At 40.7% G+C, this 24,898-nt stretch overlaps 2 protein-coding genes across 7 annotated transcripts in view; both read left to right on the top strand.

The window, feature by feature from the left end:
- The first annotated feature begins 14,914 nt into the window (after positions 1–14,914).
- On the top strand, positions 14,915–15,579 carry LOC147429883 (uncharacterized). The gene is made up of 2 exons (XM_086494904.1): positions 14,915–15,023; positions 15,114–15,579. The coding sequence occupies exons 1-2, from the start codon at positions 14,946–14,948 to the stop codon at positions 15,516–15,518; spliced, it is 483 nt and encodes a 160-aa protein (XP_086351030.1). The 5' UTR covers positions 14,915–14,945; the 3' UTR covers positions 15,519–15,579.
- Positions 15,580–23,145: 7,566 nt separating this feature from the next.
- The window catches only part of LOC147429882 (TonB-dependent heme receptor A), a 58,854-nt gene continuing 57,101 nt past the window's right edge, over positions 23,146–24,898 (top strand). For 5 of the 6 annotated variants that reach the window (XM_086496074.1, XM_086496075.1, XM_086496076.1 and 2 more), the window contains exons 1-2: positions 23,146–23,304; positions 23,400–23,686. In XM_086496074.1, the coding sequence (XP_086352200.1) occupies positions 23,226–23,304; positions 23,400–23,647 (327 nt within the window). In that variant the 5' untranslated portion in view covers positions 23,146–23,225 and the 3' untranslated portion in view covers positions 23,648–23,686. Of the gene's footprint in view, positions 23,305–23,399; positions 23,886–24,898 lie in introns of those variants that run through there. The other variant, XM_086496072.1, reaches the window with a different exon arrangement.

Here is a 24,898-nt window from a genome sequence, read left to right as displayed (position 1 = left end):
TTCCCCCTTTCGAACATGTGTTGGAGCTGCTGGCGACTAAGCCCGTGAGGATGCAACCTGCTCTGTTACCAATTGTTGGAATTATGCAAGAAAACACACACAACTTGGAGAAGACGAAGGGAGCTCAAGACACACAACGAAACGTGTATTATGTAGTGTGCAATGGAAAGATGAGATATCCCTAGAGTGATAGACGTATATACAATGCACGGGGGGGAAAACCTCCTAATAAGGGAAAAAATGCCCCGGCGGTCCTAAGTGTGTTCACAAACATCACTACCACATGTATATGGTAACATTGATCCCCCTTTTAGATAACTCCTCTGCAAATTCTTGCAAGAGTTGCTTAAGATTTGAAAAATACTCTATGTTCAATGGTTGAAATCAAGTCAATGCTATCCTTCCAAGGTTAAGCCGAATCCCTCATTGTGAGGAATCCCAAAATTCGAGCCAATGAAAGCGAGCAAACCATAAACCGAGCAAAACTAATAATTTTTTTTGATATCCTTGTGCAATATATTAGTTGTAATACAAAATTACGCAAACCATAAACTTCTTTTTGATATCCTTGTAATACAAAATTTTTTGATATCCTTGTGCAATATATTAGTTGCAATACAAAATTACGCAAACCATAAGCTTTTTCTTGATATCCTTGTAATACAAAATTACGCAAACCGCAAACTTTTTTTTGATATCCTTGTAATACAAAATTACGCAAACCATAAACTTTGCAAAACTTACAATGTTTTTTCATATTCTTGTGCAATATATTAGTTGTATAAATTGTGGTGGTTGTGGTTGTGTAGGTAGAGTCCGGCCACCTAGTGTGGTCAGACATGTTATGGTTGTAACTGCTTGATGGTAATATAAGGAGGTACCGGATGAGAGAGAGGCACACTTGGTTTGGTCGTGTAGGCAGAGTCGACAACACACCACAATATCTTGGATTTTTGTTGGTTAGAGATACTCCCTACTTAGTTTCTTAACCTACAAAAATAATTTTAAATTGTTCTATTTCTAACACATGCCAAAAACCTTCCATCAACATTGAAATTAACCAAAAAGGTGTATTGCATCTACATATCAAAATGGAGAGTGCAACAAAAAAGATACTTCCGCACTAGAATATTTGGGGCAAAAGTTAATAGTCATAAGCTCATACCACCGAAAAAACTACTTCTATAAAACCATAGCAAGTTCCACAAGCCTTTAAGGCTGCAGCAGCACCCGTGAACCTCCAAGTGCTTGGACTAACTCCAATTTCGTTAAAGCCGCCTGATGCATGAACTCATGAACATGGGGGTGAAGGCCAAGTACTTGCAGAAATATGAAGTAAATGTGCTTACATGGCATATACACAAGGCGCTTGCTTTCCCGGTTTTGAAAATCCTCGCAAGTACATCGAGGAAAATCTGACATTGTCACGTGCGAGTTATCCAAAAGGGCATGCTTCCATCTTGTTCCAAACAGGGACTTCTGTTTTAGACAACCCATACACAGGCATGTTTGATGGCAGGAAAAGAATAGATGTGTTCACCAATGAATCAGAGCTAGACCATCTCGCATTGGCATCAGACACTTCTCCACCACGTGAGGCCTGGCATTGCTCAACAATGCATTTTTCAAGTCATCCTCTGTCTTGTCCCAGCCAAGATGCAAAATCTGGACACGCTCGCCACCGCCAACTACAAAACCAAAACATATACTAAGCATGAAAGCTCTTGAATCATACTTAAACAACCATTCACCCAAGATTATAAATTACCAGTAGATGGTATTGTAGCTAGTGGCAAGTTCGAGACATGCAATATTTTTGTTTTCAAACTCGTGGCAAAGTCTAGTACCTCCTCTGTAGACATCTCACTTCTTTTTTTTGAACAACAAGACCATATTAACAAACTAAACAATGAAGACTATGATTCTTACATAAATCAATAGAACTCACGTTTCTCTTTCATTCTAACATCTCGTTGTGAGCCGAAAGAGCGACCGGACTGTTCGATCTGCATAACAAAGCTAAATTGCTTAGTGAAAATAAAATGCCACCATGTTGACGATGCTCATAAGTGAAGAGTTTTTAAATCATGGAATGATTGTACCTGTGAAGTATGTCACTCCCTTTGCACTTGACCCCACAGTATTAACATAGAAAACATGTGTTTCATTGAAAACCACGATGACCTCTCGCACCAACTCTGCTGCCATAGTTCTACCCACTTCAATCTTGCCATGAAACTCCTTTGTTAATCGTGATCTCCGTTTCACAATCTTTCCATCTCTAAATTTGGGATGGATGCTGCTAGCAACTCTTTAGTTCAATGGAACTGTTTCATGCATTCTTGATGCTGATGTAACTCCTGCTTGCAAAACAAAACCATTGGATTGCATTTGCGTTACCTGTTGAGGTTGCAAATTTGTGCCCTCTACGACCACCCAAACACCGGGAGCTGGACCTGGTGGCCCTTCGACTATGCTGTGAACCTTCTAGGTGTGCATGTTATTGGACTTACAAAACCAAATGAACCCTTCCACAAGGCCTCCCAATTGTGAACCAGATGGAGGATATTTCCTGCGACCCCAAAAACAAGGAGCTGGCACCCCTATTTTGGCATCCGTTGAACAGGCATTAATGAACCGCCCACATCGATCTCCATCTTTTGACACCACACCAAAACAAGTCATCTTTCGCCCAGGATCTGTTCTCCTTATTGCCCAAACTGACTTTGCTACATTTACTTCGGGATATGGGACATCCTTTGAAGCTTTTTTTTTGTGTTGAAGCCCACCAATTGAAGTTGTCATTGTAACATACTCTGGCCTGTGGCTATCCTCCTCCAAGACAATATTTGCATCAGCAAAAATTGGCCTCCTTTTTCTAATACTCTTCTCTTGGAGTATAGAGTCTATTCATTTCAGGACTATTGACACCCATTTCATGCATTGAAGAATGTGTGAGGTCAACTAGTTTCTTTCCATCTGCCACGGAAGCAGATGAAGGTATGTTCATGAAGCGATCTGCCATCTTTAATGCCGAGACTAGTGGAGCTCCCAACACCTTTCAAATAGGCATTATATTTCACACTTTGAAGCACACCTAAAGCCATATCTGCACATGCTGCCTCATACAAACTTATGTGATCTTTGTAACCAACCGAGGCACGTATACTAGCATGTTTTGACTCAGACAAGTTTGTGTTAGGGACAAAGACACCTGCAGCATCTTGTGATACAAATCTTTCCCCCCAATGAGGCACTCGTACATCCCACCAAGCCAACCATGTCTCCAATGAAGCAATCTCCCCTTCAATGGCCATTCCTGTTTTCCAAAATCTTCTAAGCTCTCCCTTACAATGCTCAGCCGCATTCTCTGTAGGTGCAGTTCTCCACTTGAAACACAAAATCTTGTGCTCCTCTTGAAATGCTGGACGGATGCACTTGACAGTATGTCGAACCATACTTTTCTCCCAATGAAACAAACGTGATCTCTCTTTGTCTAGAGTAGACTTCTTTGCTCCTCCAAAATAAACAGTACGCACAGCAATCCAATTGGCACTGGCTTCATCTGCCATAAATCCCCTAAACTCTTGCTTATCAAAACCCTGTTGCTTAACCACATTGTTCATCATCTTCCAAAATTCAATCTGAGCATATTTATTTTCCACGCTAAACTTAGCAGGTTGCAATGGTGAGTAGCTCTCGTACATAAGGGTCATAGACATGCGCTGACATAGTCAGCCATCCTTGAACACGGTGAACATGATCAAAGTGCACCCACATTTGCTCCAAATTACCTCCAAGACGCATGCGATTCACCAAATCAACTCCACTGCCCGGTCCCTTAATTGACATTTTAGATACATGAGGTTGTACTTTATCACCCAATTGGCCTGGAAAAAGGACACTATGGATAAAAGGATATCCGCACTTGCTTTTCAAGTCAAGCACTGCCTCAAGACCTTTTGAAGTGATATTCTTTGATCTTTGCAGACTCCAAACTTTGTTCGACTCTCCTTTTATTTGACAGGGGAGTCATACTGTCAAGGAATCCAGCAAATTCTAAATCTTCAATCATAGCACTTGCAGTTGAACCTGGTCCAATAAGCTTTTCCATGATAAGATCATTAGTGGTGGCCCGCTCCAATTGTTTCGCAGTCACCAAAGGGTCCCGACTTGCTCGATCAAGCGACATTTCATCTAAGTGACTTTCAACCATCTGACTCCTCCCTTCTGCACATGGATGATTATGTTCTCCAAGATGCAAAGCACACCTAGTACAATTATGCTTATCTCTAGGCAAACAATAGTAAATAACTACAGGACATATAGATACACATTCGGGAATTTTTCCACAATGAGTTCATACCAGTGTGCCATACTGAGAAGAGATCAATCCTTTAGGACTGGATTTAACAAGCCGACATCACCATTGAGACTCATTGAACATATTTGAGCGCAAATAAAATGGACAATCAATGTTGATGCAGCACAAATGCCCAGAGCATCTACTAAATCTGACAATGCCATTAAAACTATCACTGCTACAAGTGACATACTCTGTCCACATGTGACTATCATGTCTTTGCTCCATACTACTCATACCTGAAGAATTACTAGATGTGGCGGTAATTCAAAAGTAATATACCCATCATAATGAGCTGGTAGCCATCAGTACAGACCACTTTCTTGGCTTGATGGAGGGCAATATATAAATTGCTTTGCAATGGCATGCACTTAATCATGTCAATAACACTTGCATTGATCTCAAAAAGAGGTACTTTCTTGTCTTTCATGTCTTGAGAAACTCTGCCAATGCCAGCATCAATCTGATCCTCACTTCTCATATCCACCTTGTAGAACTGGTGTTGTTCATGATCAAGCATAAAAGTTTGCTCACCATCTGATGATATAGTAGCTTCTACCTTGACTTGCGGTCCAGATAATGTTAGTGGACGAAGACAGAAATTAGCATCACGTAGTTCAAAATGTTCTTGCAAAGAAGCAACTGTCAAAGAATAAATTATGGTATCAAACATAAGCACTAGCTTTTGTCCACGCCCTGGACCAAAAACTGTAATGCATCTCCCCATGGGTTAATAGTGTGTTTAGCAGAAGGTAAGAATATCAAAGAGCAGTGGCATGGTTCTGATTGATACGGCGGGTGTAAATAGAATAGATTGATATCCTTAAAATTCTATCCATGGGACACAAGCCGCCAGGAATATTGCACGTTCGTGTTCTCATGAACAACAATTATTGTTTTATAAAATATATATTAGAAATAATAATTCACTATATAATATAGTCCAAACATAGAATATAAAGTGCTTAAAAAACGAGTCTACTTTTAGTTTTAAAAACACTAAAAAGAACCAGTTTTAGTTTTAAAAACACTAAAAAAACGAGCCTGCTTTTAATTTTTAAAACACTAAAACACGAGCCTGCTTTTAATTCTTTGAGTTTTACGATTTTCAGTCAATCGAACATATTGATGACAACCGAACTTCACCTACCCAGTTAAATGTCCCATGCACAATATCCCATGCCGAAGTTAAGGGTGTTTACACACTGCTGAGTGTTTTTGGTTTATTAAATTCTAAGACAAGTTTTTGCGTGCTGAAAAGAGTGGTTGCCTATTTAGTTTGTTAGAGAGGCCACCAATGAAATTAAAAGGAGCTACACCACAGTTATATGGGGGGATCGATAGACAGAGAAAGCGTCAATAGCTTAGGTTTAAAGGATGGGGGTGTGTCAGTTCATGGCTGCTCTTAGTTAATAAAAGGCCCAAAAAAGACCTAATATTTTGTCACAAATTCCTAAAATGCCCTTCAAGTTTTCCAAAATTCCCAAAGTACCCCTTGTCGTGAGATTAAATTTCTTAAAAGGCAAAAAAAATTGTAGCTTTTCATAAGAAGACTGATTGTCTATGAATACAAGTTGCTTAAAAGAGAGTTTAGGTATGTTACATAGGCTTTGGAGAGTAATTTCTTCTTTATTTTTAGATATAATTTTACCCTTTTTGCATAGTAATTTGTGACAAATTACATGCTAAGAACTTAAAAACGGATCTAAATTGTCAAATAACAATAAAGGTTGGAAAATCTTGAACAGTCCAATCAAAATAGATGTAAGGGTATTTTGGTAATTTTTTAAATGGGTTGCTCATGGTTTCATATTTACTCTTTAAACAAGCTATATACGCGGACAACTCCACGTCATCATTAACGAGTTCAGGGAAGTAATGAAGCGAATGGGTGCATCTTTAGGTGTGGTGGTTCAACTGCCGAGCCTTACTACTATTACCTCTGAGAGAGAGAGAGAGAGAGAGAGAGAGAGAGAGAGAGAGAGAGAGAGAGAGAGAGAGAGAGAACGATCATAATATGAAAGGGCCCTGGCCCCTACTGTATTTTTTTAAAGCATGTAAGACACCTAATTTTAACGATTCTGCAGCGCTCTCTCTCAGCATCTCTATCTGTGAAATTTACCTGCCGTTTGCTGCGCTTTCTTGCACTTTCACTCTCCTTGCCTGCACGCTCACGCTACTTCTCAACTGTTGCTTCCCTACGCCTTTCACTATCCATACTACCTGCACGCTCCTTGCCTGCACCCACTGAGGATTTCTTGCCTGCGCCCATTGACGCTCTCTTGCATACAGGCCTGCTGTATTAACTTATATCTCTCAAGTCTAATGAGTTAATCTCTCAAGCCCTCAACGTTCAGCAGCCCTCACAACTCGAACCAAGCTCGGAGAAGGGAGAAGGGATTCTACCTCGGCCATGGGGAGAAGGGAGTCTACCTCGGCCCGAAAACCTCCTGCCAGGTAGATTTGTAAACTACCTATAGCCATCCACGTCGACGTGGATGGCTACAGGTAGTTTTTTTTTTCAATGTTTTAAGGCTATGTTTGTAAGGCTTATGTTTTAATTAAAATTAGAACCCTCTTGTAAGTGTAACGGTCTCTGTAAAGGTTGAATTGGAATTGAACCCTGTAAAGCTTGAATTGGAATTAGAAGCTTTCTGTAACTGTAACGCTCTTTGTAAAGCCCGAGAGAGATGTTGGAGGGGTAGTGCACCCCCCGCAAAGAGAGAGAGAGAGAGAGAGAGAGAGAGAGAGAGAGAGAGAGAGAGAGAGACCTTCTAGCCAGTTTATAGGAGAATCATGGCGGAAACTCAAACCCAAGGGCTTGTGTTGGGATAAGTTGCCAAGGCTCTGCCAGGACTTCTGTGTGGCTTTCTTATCATTATGTTTCTAAGCCTAAACTACCTGTAGCCATCCACGCCAGCGTGGATGGCTAGAAGGAGTTTTGAATGTGAAAATCTACCTATTTATAAGCTCTCTCTGAGAATCTTTAGAGCTGCATAGCTTCTCTTAAAACTATCTGAAGCCATCCACGCAAGCATGGATGGCTAGAAGGAGTTTCTTGCGACATTGGTTTAGGGGTAGTGATTCTTTCTCGCATTGAATTTAATCATGTTTTATGAAGCTCAGTAAGCTCCCTCAAGCTATCCACGCCAACATGGATGTCTAGAGGGAATTTCTCAAGATTAAATTGTATAATTGATCATGCTTTTTTTAAAATTGTTAGCTCCCCTCTAGCAATCCAAGCCAACATAGATGCTTAGGTGGAGATCAATAAGATAAAGTTTTGATTTTTTGAATTGCCTCAAGGCATCCGCGTCGGCATGGACGCCTAGAGGGAATTTTAGTGAAGTAAATAAATTGTTTTTGGTTTTGTTTTGCAAGTCCTTCAATTCGTGGACGAGGTCGTAGAGGGAGAGGGCTTTCTTCAACTCAAGCTTCCAGTATCTTAGAGAGCAGTGATCAAATAAGTGTAGTCTCTGTCACAGATATGACAGATGGTTTGGAGACACAGGAGTAGGAGATGCAAAGTCAGGACTTGGGGCTTGGCTCCATAAATGAAGTTGATGAATCTCTTGCTTCACAAGAGGCATGTTTTCAAATAGTGCCTTATGTCGTAAGAGATGAAGTAGCAGTAGAGATTGAGACAGGGGAAGAGCACAAACTTCACATGCATAGAGGACAAGATATTCTTCAATGTGTTGGGGTATAGGCGTCTGTGCCTTGCCCGGCCGCCCAGAGTCTGGGCGCCCACTGACTTGTATACCTTATATATAGCATAAGTGTATAGGGGGCTGCTCACTCTTTGGAGTCTCCCCACCCACATCGTGTGTGTGTCTCCTTCTCTCTCTCTCACTCTCCGTCTGTGGTGCTCCCCGATCCCCTTCAATTGGTATCAGAGCTTTGGCTTCGCGACAGATGGAGTGCTACAGAGAAGTGAGCTTTCGGCTATGGTGAGCTCGCTTTCGGTGGAAGCTTGAGATCGGTGAGCAAACACCAGATCTGTGCTCATGGAAGCTGGAGGGGAATTCCCAAGCTTGAGGGAAGAGTGTATTGCAAGTGTGTATGGTTATTTGCAGCCATACTTGCAGGAAGAATGCAGATTTTCATTTCCGCAGGTCATTTTTCGGGCCCCAAAAACAATGTTTTTTGCATAACTTTTGCATACGAAATGCGATTTATGCAAGGTTAAGGTGTAACCTGGGGTTTTGGCACGCTCCGGACGCAATGGTGATGTCCATTTGAGCTGATTTTGACCTCTGAAATTTCTGCAGCAGCAGCAAGTTTTTGCTGCGTTTTTGGGCCGAAAACAGTGTTTTTGGCATATTTTGCACACTCGGACTCGGATACATGTGATCCAGGAGTCTACCTTGAGGTTTTGGCATACTCCGGACGCGCTCGTCATATCAGAATTTTAAAATTCTAAATACTAAATTTTTTGCAGCAGCAGTCGTTTATTGTGTGTCGAGGATTTCACACATGGCTTGCTCTCAGATGTGAAAGTGATATTTGCTGCAAGTTTCCTCACAGGTGGGAGGATACGATGTATGCCTTATGTGGTTTGATGCTCAGGGAGACTAATGTGATTCCATTTTGAGCTTGGCAATGTATGCCTCGAGCATGTTTTTTGGCAGTCATCACAGGTAGAGCAGATATTTGTGTACTAGATTTGTAGGTGTTTGCAATGATGTATGCAAAGTGTGGAGATTGGTGCATGCATTTGGAGTGGGGTTTGATGCGCTTTGATTGCTCATGGTTTTGAGCGTGCAGTCAGTTTGGTTACTGGTTTTGTGGCCGTTTTACTGAAGAAACTCTGGCGAAATTTTCCCAGGAGTTTTATGCGTATCATTTATGCGATCTAGGTAGAGATTGCGGGTTGCACTCAGCATTTGCGTGCGGTGTTCTCTGCAGGTGGGAGATTTGTGTGTGTGTATGCATCGATACCACATAGTGTGGGATTGGTGATTACCGCACAGTGTGGGCTTGGTGATTAGCTCACGGTTTGGCAGGCGTACAGTTATCTTGGCACACTCACAGGAGTGAGTATTGTGATGTATGCTTGTTTGGCTACGAGCTAGGTAGCCGGATTCGAGCACTAATGGATTGAGGTTTTTCAGTAGGTTTCAGCTACAGGTTTACAAGTTTACAGGCAGGTTTGAGGGCTTATTTGGGCGCTGAATTTTCAGCCATTGTTTCCTCTTTGCAGGTGTCCATGTATGGCTCAGTTGTAGGCTGATCTGGGACACGTTTGTGACTTGTTTATGTGGCTGTTTAAGAGCTGAATTTTGGGGCTGTTTTGGGGCTGATTTGCAGCCATATTTGCAGACTTTTGTTGATGTGATTCGAGCCAGTTTAGGGCTGATTTGGTTGACATTTGCTACTCATTGTTGGTTGCTCTTTTGCGAGCATTATGGCTAATTTTTCATTTGACTTCCAGCGTTATGGTCTGACACAGTTTGATGGTACAGATTTTGTTGCTTGGAAGGAACATATGCTTGTTGCATTGACAGATTTGGGGCAGGATAAACCCTTGCGTGGTTTATCGGCGAAGCCCAAGTCTATGAGTGATGATGATTGGCATGATCTTGATGAGTTAGCAATGTCTACGATTCGTTTGCATCTGGTTGAGTCTGTTGACTGGCAGGTCTCGAGGGAGACTACAACTCATGCTTTATGGCAGAGTTTACATGCTATGTACGCGACATCCATGTCTACAGGGGAGTCTAGTCCCACTTCTATGTCCATGGGAGAGATTGGTCCCACACGCAAGTCTCGACGGCATAGAGACTTGACATGTTGGCATTGTGGACATAGAGGGCACATTAGGCGTCGATGTTTCAGGCGTTTGACACAACGGAGGCGACAGATGCGTGATGCAGATTTGGGCATGACAGATGCTAGTGAGATCAATACGGTGGTTACTGAGTACGATTGTGACGGCGATGTCACATTTACATCTAGCTTGTCTTCAGACGATCTTATGTCTACGGATTGCATATCGGATTGCACATTGTCTTCACATTGGTTACTAGATTCAGATGCTACTTTCCATGTCACGTCGCATCCTGAGTGGTTTAGCACGTTTTCTAGTGGGAGACTTGGTTGTGTGCACATGGCTGATGGTGTTGTGTATGACATTGAGGGTACAGGAGACGTATGTTTGTCCTTGCCCGGTGGTATGAGATTTACCCTGCGTCATGTGCGTTATGTGCCAGATCTGAGACGGGATTTGATCTCAGTCAGACAGTTACGGGATAGTGGATGTCAAATTTCGCTACGAGAGCGAGATTTTGTGATGCATTTGGGTTCGCTAGTGATTGCGAGAGGTGCCAGGAGTGGTACAGGTTACCCATTGCATGTGGATCACGCGAGAGACGGTGTTGTCTCTGTGATCATGCAGCCAGGTAGACAACGAGAGAGCAGGCGAGTCTCTTTTGCTTGTGGGTTGCAGGATGCTTTGCATGGAGTGCAGAGTAGTGAGCTCGTTGTGCACACAGTTGGGGCACGACTTGAGCAGTCACACAGAGAGGTGACAGAGTTAGACATGCATGCTTTGCTAGTGACTGAGCAAAGCAGAGAGTCAGTTGTGCGAGATACTTCTATGCAGGATAGACAGGTAGAGCGGTCTTGCTCTAGTGAGTCACGACAGGAGGACGTTGTGCAAGAGTCTATACATACGGAGTTAGAGCATGAGAGCTATAGTGAGTCACAGCAGATTGAGTGGTCATGTTTGCAGTGGATGATTGCAGAGGAGGCTCACATGTCAGCGATTATTCAGTCATTCCTTTCTATGATCGACAGTGAGCATGGGGATATAGTTGTGCAGGATATGTCTTCCAGCAGACACCTAGAGCAGCTGGTTTGCTTTGAGGTTGCACGACAGGTTGATGCGTCTTTTGCGGACAGTCAGGAGATGCATGTGGCTGACACGCCTTGTCAGTCAGAGATGCCTATTGCCAGGGATATATATGTTGATGCATGCTCCGTAGAGTTAGCAGGACCCGCTAGCATTGCATCGGCATTCAGTGGTCTTATGTATGAGATGCTGATCTTGAGACCGGATATCGCAGCTGCAGTGAGAGCATTTGCAGTTGGGGTTGTCAGTCGTTTGTTGACTGATGATGGCATAGTGCACGAGGGAGATATGTAGGTATTGCATACATGCTTGCAGTACGTGTGCGGTACGTCTGGTGGTGTATGGACTTACACGGGAGCAGGATAACCGGATGCACACGATCACAGCCAGCCAGTGGGCATCGGTTGAGAGCGGTTTTCTCTCACCTTTTGTAGTCTTTAGACTAGGTTCTCTTGCTTAAAGGCACAGTCGCCTTTAAGTGGGAGGTTGTTGGGGTATAGGCGTCTGTGCCTTGCCCGGCCGCCCAGAGTCTGGGCGCCCACTGACTTGTATACCTTATACATAGCATAAGTGTATAGGGGGCTGCTCACTCTTTGGAGTCTCCCCACCCACATCGTGTGTGTGTCTCCTTCTCTCTCTCTCTCACTCTCCGTCTGTGGTGCTCCCCGATCCCCTTCACAATGTACTCACATGTTTAGTTGTTTTGATTGTCCACCAATTCCTTTATGTCGATTGATCCCTGATGCAAGGTTGAGAGGCTTACGAGATGATATTAGTGGATTGAAAGCTGCTTTTGCAAAGGAGGGCTACATGCAAGAAAAATGAGCTTTTATTGTTTCAGTTTGGAATTGCAAGAAGGAGGAAGCTTATGTGACAGGTATTTGATTTCTCTGCTTTGGTCTTTCCTACTCTCTGTTTCTATAGTGTTTTTTGTTGTTCTCATAAATAGTAGTTGAGTGTGCTTTTCTACCTATGCTTATCTTTTTTGCAGAGGACCTTCTTACTTCATGGGACCCAATATGGGTTGATATACATAAAGAGTTTGAAATTGAGCTTTCTAAGAGACCCAATCTTCAAGTTCTCTCTAATAAAATGTTCTATGTTTGGGAGGGTAATCATAGAACGGTCACTTGGATGGTTGCTATTAAAGAGAGATTCTCCGTTGATCGAGAGAAACATTGTAGTGTGCTTTGTACAGTTATTGATCCTACTCAAGTGCCAGAGATAGCTCTGCTTAGCAGCTTGCAAAGAATGAATTTGTAAGCTTCATGACTTTCTACATATTTTAGTGGAAAATTTCTATGTTGTGTTTCTGACTTTGTATATATTGTATATGACCTTGGAATAACATGAATACACATGCTCTTGTAGTCACGCATCTTAGAGATGAGCTTGTCAACTGCTCCCACATTTGTGCAGCAGATCATGAAGCCTATGTAACAGGGCTGCCAGAAAAAGATCAAAAGTTGATTGCTGCAGTCCGTAAGAAATACTCGAAGGGTGTGGAGCCTTGGTATCCACTTATTAGTCGATACTTGGGAAAGCTCTTATACGATGTGAGTGTCTTTGGCTTGCTTTTTTGGAACGATCTTATATTTTCTTTTTGTGAAAATTACATATATTAAATTGTGTATTGAAGGATAAAATATCCAAGTAATTGAGCCAAAGAGTATGTGCTTGTTTTTTGCAAATTATTTATTTTTAAGTATGTGTTGAAGGTTCAAATGTTCAAGGAATTGAGCCAAAGAATAGAGCAAGCTAGGCACACAATGACAAATGAAGAACTTATAAAAGAGGAGGAGAAAATATTGAATGATTTAGCACTCAAATATGGAGAGCACGTTGGGAAGGTGGTTGAATTATTTTTGTTTTGGGTGTTTTGCACATAGTGTAATAGCTGTTTAAACTTGGTTTTCTATTCGTTGCTCAAAAACTACAGTTGCTAAATATTGTTGATCCGAATCTTGGACCGGATTGGATGGTTCGAGTTCTTGCACTCAAATGGGGTCCTGATAGTTGGGCTACTCTTGAGAAACTGAACTTGATTGCTATTCATGATGCTCCTGTCTTGAGCAAACTGTTATGGGTTTCCTTGCTTGAGGCAAATAAGATTACCAGATCCTCTTATGGTTTAAATAAAGAAGATCATGTGTATCGCATGTGAGTAAAGTTTCTTTTGACTTTCAAGAATCTTTGATGTAGAGTTGCTAGTTTTTTGTGATTATTCTAGTTTTTTCTCATCTTCCTTGTTATGTAGTTGGATCCGTAGAGAGGGCCTTCTACAAAGGATTTTTGATAGGGGCACTTATCAAAGTTTGTGGAGGACTTGAGCAACATTGTTGGTGGTATTTTGTTGCCTCATGATTGCTCTCTTGCCTCTTACTTTGAGGAGCTCAAGTTTGAAGCATGGCCCTATCTTTATCCTTTGGAGACCTCTCTTGAAGCTAAGACAAAAGATGTTGACAAGCAAGCTATGAAGAAAGTGGACATGGTACGCATGGCATCTCAACGGCTAGCTTACAGGTCAAGCTCATCATACTTTTATTTCTAGCTTTTCATAATTATGAAATGTGTAGTGATGTTATTTTGTTATTTTGTTATTTTGTTATTTTGTTATAGATTTCTATTATTCTTGGTTGGAAAAGGTTTTCTACCAGGGATTCCATTCTTAGCTAAGCAGTGGGCACAACTATCTACTGGGGAAGGATGCATGTACTCCCCTTCCATGCATGAGCTCACTACTTGGGAGATGGAGGCATCTCCATGGTGGATAGGCATGGCTTTTGGGCATGTATTGGTGAGAGAGAGAGAGAGAGAGAGAGAGAGAGAGAGAGAGAGCTTCACGATACTATGAGAGTTGGTGGCACATCCGTTGATATGCCTCTCCCTCTTAGAGTGGATGAGGTGATATCCGGTAAATGGTTACTCAAAACAGTCTCAAACATAATTTGTCTAAGAGCTTTAAATTCTCTTTTTCCTAAAATTATGTTATACATACCGGTAATATTGTGTTTTTTTGCTTTTTTCAAGCTACAAATACTTCTTGCAAGGGAAAGGAGGTGATTGTTGAGACTAGGGTGGATGCAAACATGGAGGGAGAGCAGGGTGAGCTTTCACTTGTGATGCAATCGTTTGTTTCATTCATTTATTGGAGTTAAATCACTTTGTTTAGCCTCTTGTATCGCAGTACCTCTTGGGGAGATTGTTGCAAACAAAACCATTTCTTTTGTCTACATCGTTGATACTCCCTTGTCTTCTCTGTCCTCACTGCCTGACTCACGATGCATGGCCATTTCTGGGGACTACATAGCCATTACTGCTGATTTTAGGGTTGGTGTTCGACATCCGGCATGGATTCGTGTTCATGAGCACATAGGATGTGCACGCCTCGATGGGACCTTGTGCGTGCGTGGTGGGAGAACAGTCGCATGGGCTGCTAATTTTATTTTTTTGGATCTTCCCTTTGGTGGTTCCCTATTAGCCTCCCCTGTTGTACCCCTTTGGGATATTTCTAGGGAGGATCATGTTCGTGCCGGCATGCAACTTGCATATTCGAGTTTGTCAGACTCAGGGTGGTTGTTGATCATGGTCTCTATGGCAGGTTTTTGCTTCATTCATAATTTTATATAATACTTGTCGATTTTTGTTGTGTGTTTTCTATTGTGACTTTTGAAACCTCTTGCAGGAGATACCATTGGCTGGGTTGAGAGATTTTGTCATGCATCAGAGATGGCTATTCATCGTCGCATTGTGGTCCTCCATCATGGAGCTTATGGTTATGGTAATAGCTTTGGTGGTCGGATTGAGGTAATGCTCTTCTACATATTAACTTTGTTTCTCATTTTGGTGTGTTATTATTATTGTGATTGCCCTCTAATTGTCTATGTGGTGGTGTAGTGTCATTGTTCTCTCTTACTTATGGGGCATAGGGTTGGCATGCAACCACCTTGCTTTGTGGTTGAGAGCACCCCACTATTCAATCGGCTTGGCATGCAGCCTTTGGATTCTTACATGATGCACCATCTTCCAGAGTCTTCTCTAGCGAGATCATCATCAGGGGAGCCATGGCGTGGTGGCTTGCAACGAAGTCACTCTTTTATTGCATGTTTTGTGGAGCTTCTTTGTAGGCCTGGAGGTCTTTGTTTGGAGTTGGGATGTGGTACAACGTCCGTATTGGTAGCATGCTTAGGCACAGGGCGGGTGTGTGCAGCAGTCGACATTGATGACACTTTGATTTCAGATTATGTGCAACCATTATTTCGCCCTAAAAAGCGAAGCAGAGGGAGCCTCCACCTCTCTTGATGTTGATGATGTGGGTGACATGCCTTCGCGTGTCAACCCCTTTGATGACTAGTGAGAGTCCGCCTTACACTTCATTTCCCCCACCTGTTTTATGTTTCCATCATACTTTTATGCTATTTTGTCACTTTTTTGTATCATTGTTTAGTATTTGGAAATTATGGATAATGATTCAAACAACAATTTGAGATTTCTTGTGTTTCTATGATGTAAGTTTGGTATTGCTTACATGTGGATTATGAGACTTACCTTTTTCTTTTTGGTATGGAAGTGTGTTGCCAGTTTATGCCGAGGGGATTGCAAAAACCATGGCTGCTGATCTACGGTACGATTTTGACACCCACAAGAAGTGTCAGAGACGCAATGTCTTTATTGATGACAAGTGTGACTCTTTATAGTCACGAGATAGAACCATAGCATTTGTTGTTGTCATTAGAGTGCAGAGGCACGACATGCTGTTCTCTATATTCCACTTGTTATCTTACAACTCTAAAGAAATCTCTCTTTTTTGTATAAGATATGGCAATTCTTAGTATAGTTTAGAAACTTTGTAGATGTATGAGCATTGTTGACTTGCATTAGATTGCTCCGTAAAATTTAAAGTTAAAATAAAAATTATGGTGTTGAATGTAGTTGTGGATCATTGCATGGTTTGTAATAACTTTGCTACTAGCTTGGGTTTCTCATTGCTCGACATCAAGTATCAACTGCGCAAAAGAATCTAGAGTCTAATTTTGTACAAATCATATTGCTACGATTACTTAGGGATTGAAGATCCTACTATTAGTAAAGTAGGATCTTCATTCATCTTTCTTATCAAAGCCCATTTGGTTTCTTTATTCATTTGCTCGGATTTTCCTTCGCTCAAAAAATCTCACTCGCCACACGGTAAGACCCCATATTGTTATGGAAATCAGATACCTGTTCAGATTTTAACACTTATTCAAATAGTAATGCATGTGCATATGGATCCCCTAACCAATTGAACTTTGTCTTGACACATTTGGCCACTTGAGATTGTTTCATTTATCATGGTTCAGCCACCAATCTGACCAATTTAGGGTCTCTTGCAAAGACGTCTCCTGTTCCCTTTTCTCGAAGAAAATCCTGGTGGAATCCTCTCTGCCGATATATGCTCTAGCATTGTTTTTAAAAATATATGTCCAAATTGTAGTCCTATTGACCCCATAGCTTTAGCCTCTAAAACATGAGTATATTCAAGAGACTCGTTGAATCCCGTTCTTCTGAGTCTCAACTCCTTGTGTTTTGGTCTCAAAGATCACTCGTGCACTCACACTCAGTTGAAAGTAAGTAGAGATCGGAATACCCTTGTATGTATATATTTCTAGGTCAATTAGATCAAACAAGTTTGTACTCTTGTCCATACTTATCTACCATCAAAACTTGCACTCCTTGGGCATCTGTAGATGTGAATGCATAGAGATTCTTATGGTCTGTCAATTCTCCATCATTGGATTCTACACACTTGTAGAAGTTATGTTGATCCCTATTTATGAACCTATACAAGCCCTCATGAGCGTAATCCATTAGAACTCTCATGGCTCCATTGGTTTTGATGAATCTCATGTTGGGTTTGTTGATGAGTGGTTGGATGCTTCTTATCTAGGTCTTCATCAATTTTCGCTCTCATATTTCCAAGAACACATGTTTGAGTTGAGGTGTATAATGGTTGGTGTGGTTCCCAATGAGGTGTATAATCACTTGGCAAGGATCCATGATCCATGCCTTGAGGTGTGGTATTGTAAGTTTGATACGTCTCCATGTTTTCTCTCAGTCCCACTATCGAAGGTGTTGCAACATTTCTTGCGGTTTGAATATCTTTGAGTTAAGTAGAAAACCTTGGTGGTGGATGATTTTTCATGGTCAAGGCTCACTCAATACTCTCAAGATAGCCTTTGACAATCCCACCTTGGCTTAGTGCAACTTATTCCTTTTTGTCCTTGGTCAGGTCTCTCAAAAGTTAGGTCTTTGTGACCCTTTGGTATGGGAACTGGTTTGGGGTACCCTAAAAGTTTGAAATTAGGAAACCTATCAAATTTAGGCTCTAAAATAAATGTGTCCTATTGCTCATAAGATCTTATCTTGGCTTCACCTGACTCAATTTGGAGTTGTGTAGCAAAAGTTAGAGCAATTTTGGTGGACTATACTTAAAACAACACTCAAAACAATCTCAAGACCAGGACACATGAACTTTTTATTGTATCTTGGTCTCTAGAGAATATTTTTAGCTCAAACTTGAGAAATAAGATGTACTCAAGTATATCTACGGGCTCATCAGGTCAAATGCCCCCAATATGAAGAGGTACATGGATCACCTGTCAAATTTTGATAGTAGCTCGACAAGGTCATTTATAGGCTCTGTACCAATTTTCACCAATATTAGAGGTTGGGGGACATGGATCATGATCCATGTTCCCTCGTATATGGACTTGATCTCTAGAGAGATTGTTACACTCTACATCTACAAGTTATATCTCAATTCCTTTTGAATTTGAAATTGTTTTGATATGTCAAATGCCAAACCCTAGGTTTGATCTACGATTTTGAGTCAGCTTTCTATTTTGATACCTTTTTTACCCTTTTTTTTTTCAAAATTGAACTTGGGGATATGTTTGTATATGTCTTTGCTACTCACAATCCAATTTTTAGCCAAAGTGTCAGATGAGGTACATGGATTGCGATCCATGTTCCACCTCCTTTTGAGATGAAACTTTGTTAGCTTGTAGTCTCTACTATTTGGAAGCTATTCCCAAAATCTTTTCTTGATTTGGATAAGAAAAACTCCCAAATTGGTCTAGTAGACTAGTTCCTAGGTTTTTCTCACCAATTTCTTAATTTGAGTATCTTTTTGAGCTCAACTTGATCCCAAACTTTGGTTTTAGTCAAATGAAGTCAATATCTATCAATTGGTCTCTATTTTGTCTCAAAGGTACATGAATAGCGATCCATGTTCCACCATGGATGAATCTACAATTTTCACAGTTGCTAAACACTAATTTTTTCTAACTAATCCAATCGATCTTTTGTGATTTGGATCTCTATGACCAATTTTTTGTCTGAAACCTCTGTTTCTAAGGTTTTTCCTTTATCAATCAATTTTGATGTTTTGCAACTTTATTGCAATCAAACTTTCTCAAAGCAATGCTCTAATGATATATAGTGTCAATGACAACTTTTCTGCAAAAATGGCCTTTGGGGAACGTGGATCACGATCCATGTTCCTTCATAGATTCTGTTAAAAATTCCAAATTTTATCTTGATGAGTTTTTTGAGGCTTTTTTACACCCTCTTTCTGGTTCTAGATTAGCTTTTAGGTATCTACCATCAAATTTTCAATATTTCATAGTTATGGTCTTCTTTGCCAACATATGGTTTTCAACTCTTTTTGCCTTGATCTTTTTAGCCCAATTTGATGGTGATGGTTTCTACTTACCCTACTCTTATATGTTAAAAAGAAACATGAAACAAAAATGAACAAAACAATGAAAATTTGAGTCGCGAAGAAAAACAGGACAACACTCTAAAAGTAATGAGAAAATTGAAGAATGAAATGCTTTTGGCTATCTCACTCACAACTCTCTTTACCTCTCGAGGATATATCTATCAAGTCCCCGACTTCTAAACTCTATCAAGTACTAAACCCCCGTTTAGCTACTTGTTGCTAGTGTAAATGGAATGAAAAGACTAATCTCTAGACAACAAAACTAGAAAAACCCAGTAGGTCACTCACCACCTAAGGATCGTTCCTCAACAACAACGGTGCCAATGTTAGTGAGTCGTTGCAACATACGTTTATAGCACATCTATCTAACACCAACATACTCATGTCAATACTCAAGAAAGTGACTCGGATGGGGCACAGAGACTCTTTGAGGGTGTCAAACCTCGAGAAGTAATTTTAACAAGCAAACACATCAATTCAACAAGCAAATCACCAACTCTCTAATTGGAAAATCCGTCTATGTCCTATCTCACCGCTCTAGGTCATCACACCATTTCAATGATTGAACGGTTTCGGATAGCCACGAAACTTTAAGGGAAGCTTTATTAGTTCTAGGGGGAAAAGTCTACAAAGTCTGGTAGCAATATGACAAGGTACCAAAATCACGATCCATCATTTACCAAGTCATAAAAACTACAACATATTAGTTTATACAGGTCATCCTAAGGTCTAATAACACTCTCCTATGGCCAAAATACATAGAAAACAACGATTTAAGCACTCAAAATTGAAGATAAGACTTGCAGATTTGAAGTCACAAACCACGACAGAACTTGAGATGCCTACACTTGAATAAAAGAGCAAGAGAAGAGGAACATGATGCAATTTTTGGAATTGAAATAGGATTACCCAATCATGAGATAAGTTGATTACAAATCTGAGCTGTGTAGCTGCTTGATAGTACGTACACAAATTTCCTTTTGTTCTCCCAAACTTTAAGCCTTTCGTTATTATCTTTTACACCCAGGGCTTCCTAAATGGCCAATGGCCAGGCTCACATAGACCCTATCAAATATTATGAAAGAATTACAATTCATAGAATAGATTTGCCACTTTGGAATCAAGATTTACATATAGTATAGCTACACTAGCTTGGAAAAATAATAGAGTACAAATATATTAAAAATGTGGTGTCCGGCTAGGTGGGCACCCATATGTTAAAATGGCCAAACAGAAATTCAGGCTCGAAAAAATGTTGTGAATGCATGCACACTAGGTGTTATGGACCCTATTGTTTAGCAAAGGCATATATATAGCGGCATGAAAATTCATTCATTTGACTGGCCTACCTTTAGGAGACCCATGAACCTTACATGCTTAGCATGCCTTGCCTAGGGCCATGTCCACCTAGCCCTACCCTTGTCTTGACATTACTCCCCCTTTGGAGAAGCATTTTTGTCCTTGAAGACAAAAGTGGAATATGTTTTCATAAGAACACAAATGATTTCCCACTTGAGGTGTACCGTAATAGTTAAGAATATGTTTAGGTTCACGCAGTTGAGTGGGAAATTCAATGAAATCAACAAGAATATCTTGATTGACAACATTGTTGTTCCTATGTAAGAGTTTACATAAAGGACTCATTAGAAGAATTGGATGAATACGAGAGTGTGTTGACCAAATCGCTTGAGTATTTTGAATGGGCCACAATAGCTAGAAGATAATTGAGATGTATAACCAATTTTTAGACTTTCTCAAGGTTCTAGAAGATGTAAAAATACCTTTGATTCACCTTTTGTGAAAGTGATGTGCCGACTTTTCTCATCAACAAACTTGTGTCTGTCTTGTGCTTGTCAAAACATTTGGATGAGCAATTTGGATCCTATCCATGTAATCTTGGATAAAGTCCTTGACTTACTAAATTGTCTCTCTAGCCAAGCCCACCATTACCGTGACTTAGGTCAAAAATCATACATAAGCCGCAACAAGTGCACCACTTGCTTTGGCTAAAAGGCTTCATAAGCTAGGAGCCTATAAAAGGAGAGTAGTGAGTGGAGAATGGCACGCCTTTCATTATAAGCCTTATATTGGCAAAGCCAATATTCCCAAGCTTCATGCTTTGGTGGTGTGTTGAATTAAAGTGAGTCCAAAAATCACTCACACACGAAAATGGTGCACAAAGCATCCATATTGCTTCTCTTCCATGCATAATGTGGGAGGACTCCTGAAGATTTTTTTTGCCTTGGATTTGATGGATCACTTGGTGGAATGGAATGTCAATACCATTTGGCCCTAATATAATATCCAACAATTTGTGTGAATCAAGTGCGAGGATTTTGAATTTCCACAAAGTGTAGCTAGTGCCATCAAGTTTGGCTTTTGCAGCAGATGGTGGACAAATGCGCAATGGTGCAGCGCAAACATCAACAAGACTTGAATAAGATACCATTTCATTAGAATAAAGGTAAATTTGCAAATGATTACAACTATTTTGGTAGAATGATAACTACAAATGCCTTGACTCTCAGATACCTTTCAATATGATGAAGCGCAATTGGTGTTTTTTTTCCATGTGTGAAATCTCTCTCCATTAAGATTCTCTATGTTTTTATCCCCCATGAGGCCGATAGAGGGGTCATACTACTAAGGTCAATGTCTGCCACCTGACACTAACACGACAAACATATCATCACCAAAGAGAAGTAGTATGACATACGTACAGTGAGTGTGCAATGGATTGTTTGATATCAACTTTTGAGAGAGAAAAATTGTAGAAGATATTCCTTTGTTGTACTTGGAGCTTGAAGATTGAATATGGATGGCCTTATGGTTGTTTAAAAGGGGCAAAGTCTTGTGTACTATTGGTGATGTGGGAACAACTCCAATTAAGAGATGGATTTTGTGGTTTTGTGGGAATCCACCCTTAGCACTGGTTGGTTGTGCCATCATTGATGGGAAACCCTCATTTGACATTGGACTACCCTTGGATTCAATATGAAAGGCCCCTTTAATGGGTTTGGCTGCTAGGAACTTTGCAGAAACTCGCCCCCTTTGACATTGGATTACCCTTGGCTTCAATGTGAAAGGCCCCTTGGTTGGGTTTGGCGCTCATGCTAGGATTTTAAAGAAAGTATATGTGGGAAGGGTAGCTTGGCATCTGATTCTTTTCAATAATAGAGTGTGCTCCATGAGCTAGAATGAAGTTCTTCTGAATTCGTATGACCAAGTGCCCACAAAGTCCACACCTCCCCTCCCCGAGAATAATGTATTTCCTCTAACCATGTAAGCAACTTGGTTTACTTGACTTTTGGGGCAAACAAAATGTTTAAATATTCTCTTAAACAATTCTCTACACTGAGAGGGTTTGTTGGTAGTGCCTGCTTGTATGTAGTGGTATAGGCGTGGAGCCTATCCAATCTTTAGTGCACATTTTCAAGGCTACTTTTAGCTTTATCTTGAAGCTATTCTAAGATAAAGCAAAGTGTGTGTGTGTGTGTGTGTGTGTGTGTGTGCAGGTAGCTTTCAACATAGTGAGCAGGTGACATCAAATTATAACAAGTACAATAAGACGAATTCTTCAAACAATTGGAGCTTCCATTAAGGTTGGTAATACAATGGAGTACTTTTGGATCGACACTGTTAACCACTTGTTTGAAAATCCTTGAGGAGTACTTTATGTGCACACAATCAAATGATTTAGATAAGCACCAAAAACGCAAATTGTCTTAGTGCAAACAAGCTTACAATTTAAGTATGTCCCTGATGCTAAGCTCTAATCCCTTTTACACACCTGACACTGAAGCACATTAAAACCATGAACACTTCAATTGCCAAATGAGAATATTGAGAGAGAGAATGATGGGATTAGATTAGGGATTATGTGAAACCCTCAACATCATGCATGATGCAATCTCTTACCATTTCAGTGTATAACTACCACTTTCGTCTATAGATGGCCTTTGCTTGACTGGGCATTGATGAGTTGTGATCTCTAGACCTGAGATAGAGAATGAACCTCTCCAAAATGACTTCTCTATCATCGGGTTGTGGTAGTGGAATATCCTAGTTCCCTTTTGACTAACCTAATTTGAGTTAAAAACTCATCATTTGGGGTCTCTTGGGATTGTTCAGTGATGCTAAGAGTTTTCCTCTCGTCTTGAGTTCAAAACTCTCTCTCTCTCTCTCTCTCTCTCTCTCTCTCGGTTTATGTTGTCTGTGAAGTGCGAATCGTAGAAGAAAGAACAGTCATGGCCGCTGCGATCGCTCAAGCAACTTCCAAGCGCCTTGCGTCGCTCGCTGTTTCTTCCACTCCCAAGAGGATGCCAGGTAACACTCCCCTTCTGCGTACATCGCTGTTCTACGCAACTATCGTTGCACTGCCACCCAAAGTAGATTTGTTCTTACTTTGCTTTGCTTGTCAGGAGTTAAACAGTTGCATTCTTCAGCACCAAAGCAAACGGGTGGCAGCCATGATAGCCATGGTAATGGACATGACAGCCATGGTGACGATTACGACGCATACCTTCATGCTGAGCACATGTACAACCTGCCAGGCATGAAACACCGAAAGCTTAAAATGGGGCTGGCTGTATTTGCAGTGGTTGCCATTGGCACTGGCGTTCCCATTTTCGCTGTTATTTTCCAACAGAAGAAGGCTATGATTATGTGAGGTCCTCTGGGAAGCCTGCCCAGAGAATCAATAATGCAGGTCAGTTTAGCTTAGAAAGTTTTAGTTTTCCTCTGTTTCAAGAATGTAAGAACATGGATTCACTCCAACTTCTTCCAAAGAAAGTTGGCGATTGTCACACATGACTGTTGTGACATGCTTGAGACATTATGTTACAACATTGGATATTGTTGAGTTGCTTATACTGTTTCTCAATAATGCTTCACGATCTCGTATACAATGCCTCTTGTATTTATCTTCTATTTCACCTGTATGAAAATTGCTCAAGCCTTCAAAGTTAGAACATTGGATTTAAATGATAGTTGTTCACATAGAGATGGTGTTATTTAAGTTCAGCACAACAAGGGGCCTTAGTTTACTAATTAGTACTACATCAAATCTTTGTGTCAATAAAGGCACGTTGCCTAGTTTTTTTGAAGAAAAATTTAGAGGTTTGATGGTGAATGGGCTTAATATCTTGGCAAGGAAGGGGATGTAGGATTTGACATTTGAGAACTTGTTCAACCTTGCAAAAATATCACCACCCCTTTAATAGTTGAATGTTAAAAGCTGTGGTAAGTACTCGTTGGAATGATTGCTTTATGAAAGTGGGAAGGTTTTCATGTGCAATTGAAAGCTGGCCAGTATTCAGAAGCAATGAGTTTTTTTGGTTTTAGCATATAACCTTTGTTTCCTTTGCTATACATCTCTTACTTGGTATTTGATTAGCCCCCTCAATTTTCCACCTAGATCTGGTGCTTACCATGCATGCTTCCGTCGAGCTCATAGAAGTCTTTGGATGCATAGTTATGTAATTGTCTCCAATCTCATTAAATATTGGTAGTGAATTTATTGGTCATTTGAAATTTATCAATGCTTTTTTGTTTTAGTATGGTTATATGTATAGGGATATTTTATGAGCATATACCCATGTACAAAGCGGATATTGGTACTTGTTGTTAATAATAAGTCTTGAGTCATTGTTGTAAAATGAACCTACATCAGCTAAGCCATCCCTTGCTTGCATGCATTTTTCACTAAGAGAGAACCAAAATACATACAAGATCAATATATAGTAGTTGTATCTCCTTAGGTACATGCTTTAGGGTGTATATCTTTGACTTTTTTTCAAGAATAGAGTGGTCATTTACTTGCTACACTCTTCTCCTTTTCCGTGAAGCTTGTGAGTGTGCACTAATGTTTGAGAGAGAGAGAGAGAGAGCCATTAGTGTGGCTAGCACCTCCTAGTCACTC

The sequence above is a fragment of the Adiantum capillus-veneris genome, chromosome 22 (assembly GCF_014529385.1).
Source record: "Adiantum capillus-veneris isolate H3 chromosome 22, ASM1452938v2, whole genome shotgun sequence".
Taxonomy (NCBI): Eukaryota; Viridiplantae; Streptophyta; class Polypodiopsida; order Polypodiales; family Pteridaceae; genus Adiantum; species Adiantum capillus-veneris.
This window is presented reverse-complemented; position numbering and strand designations above follow the sequence as displayed.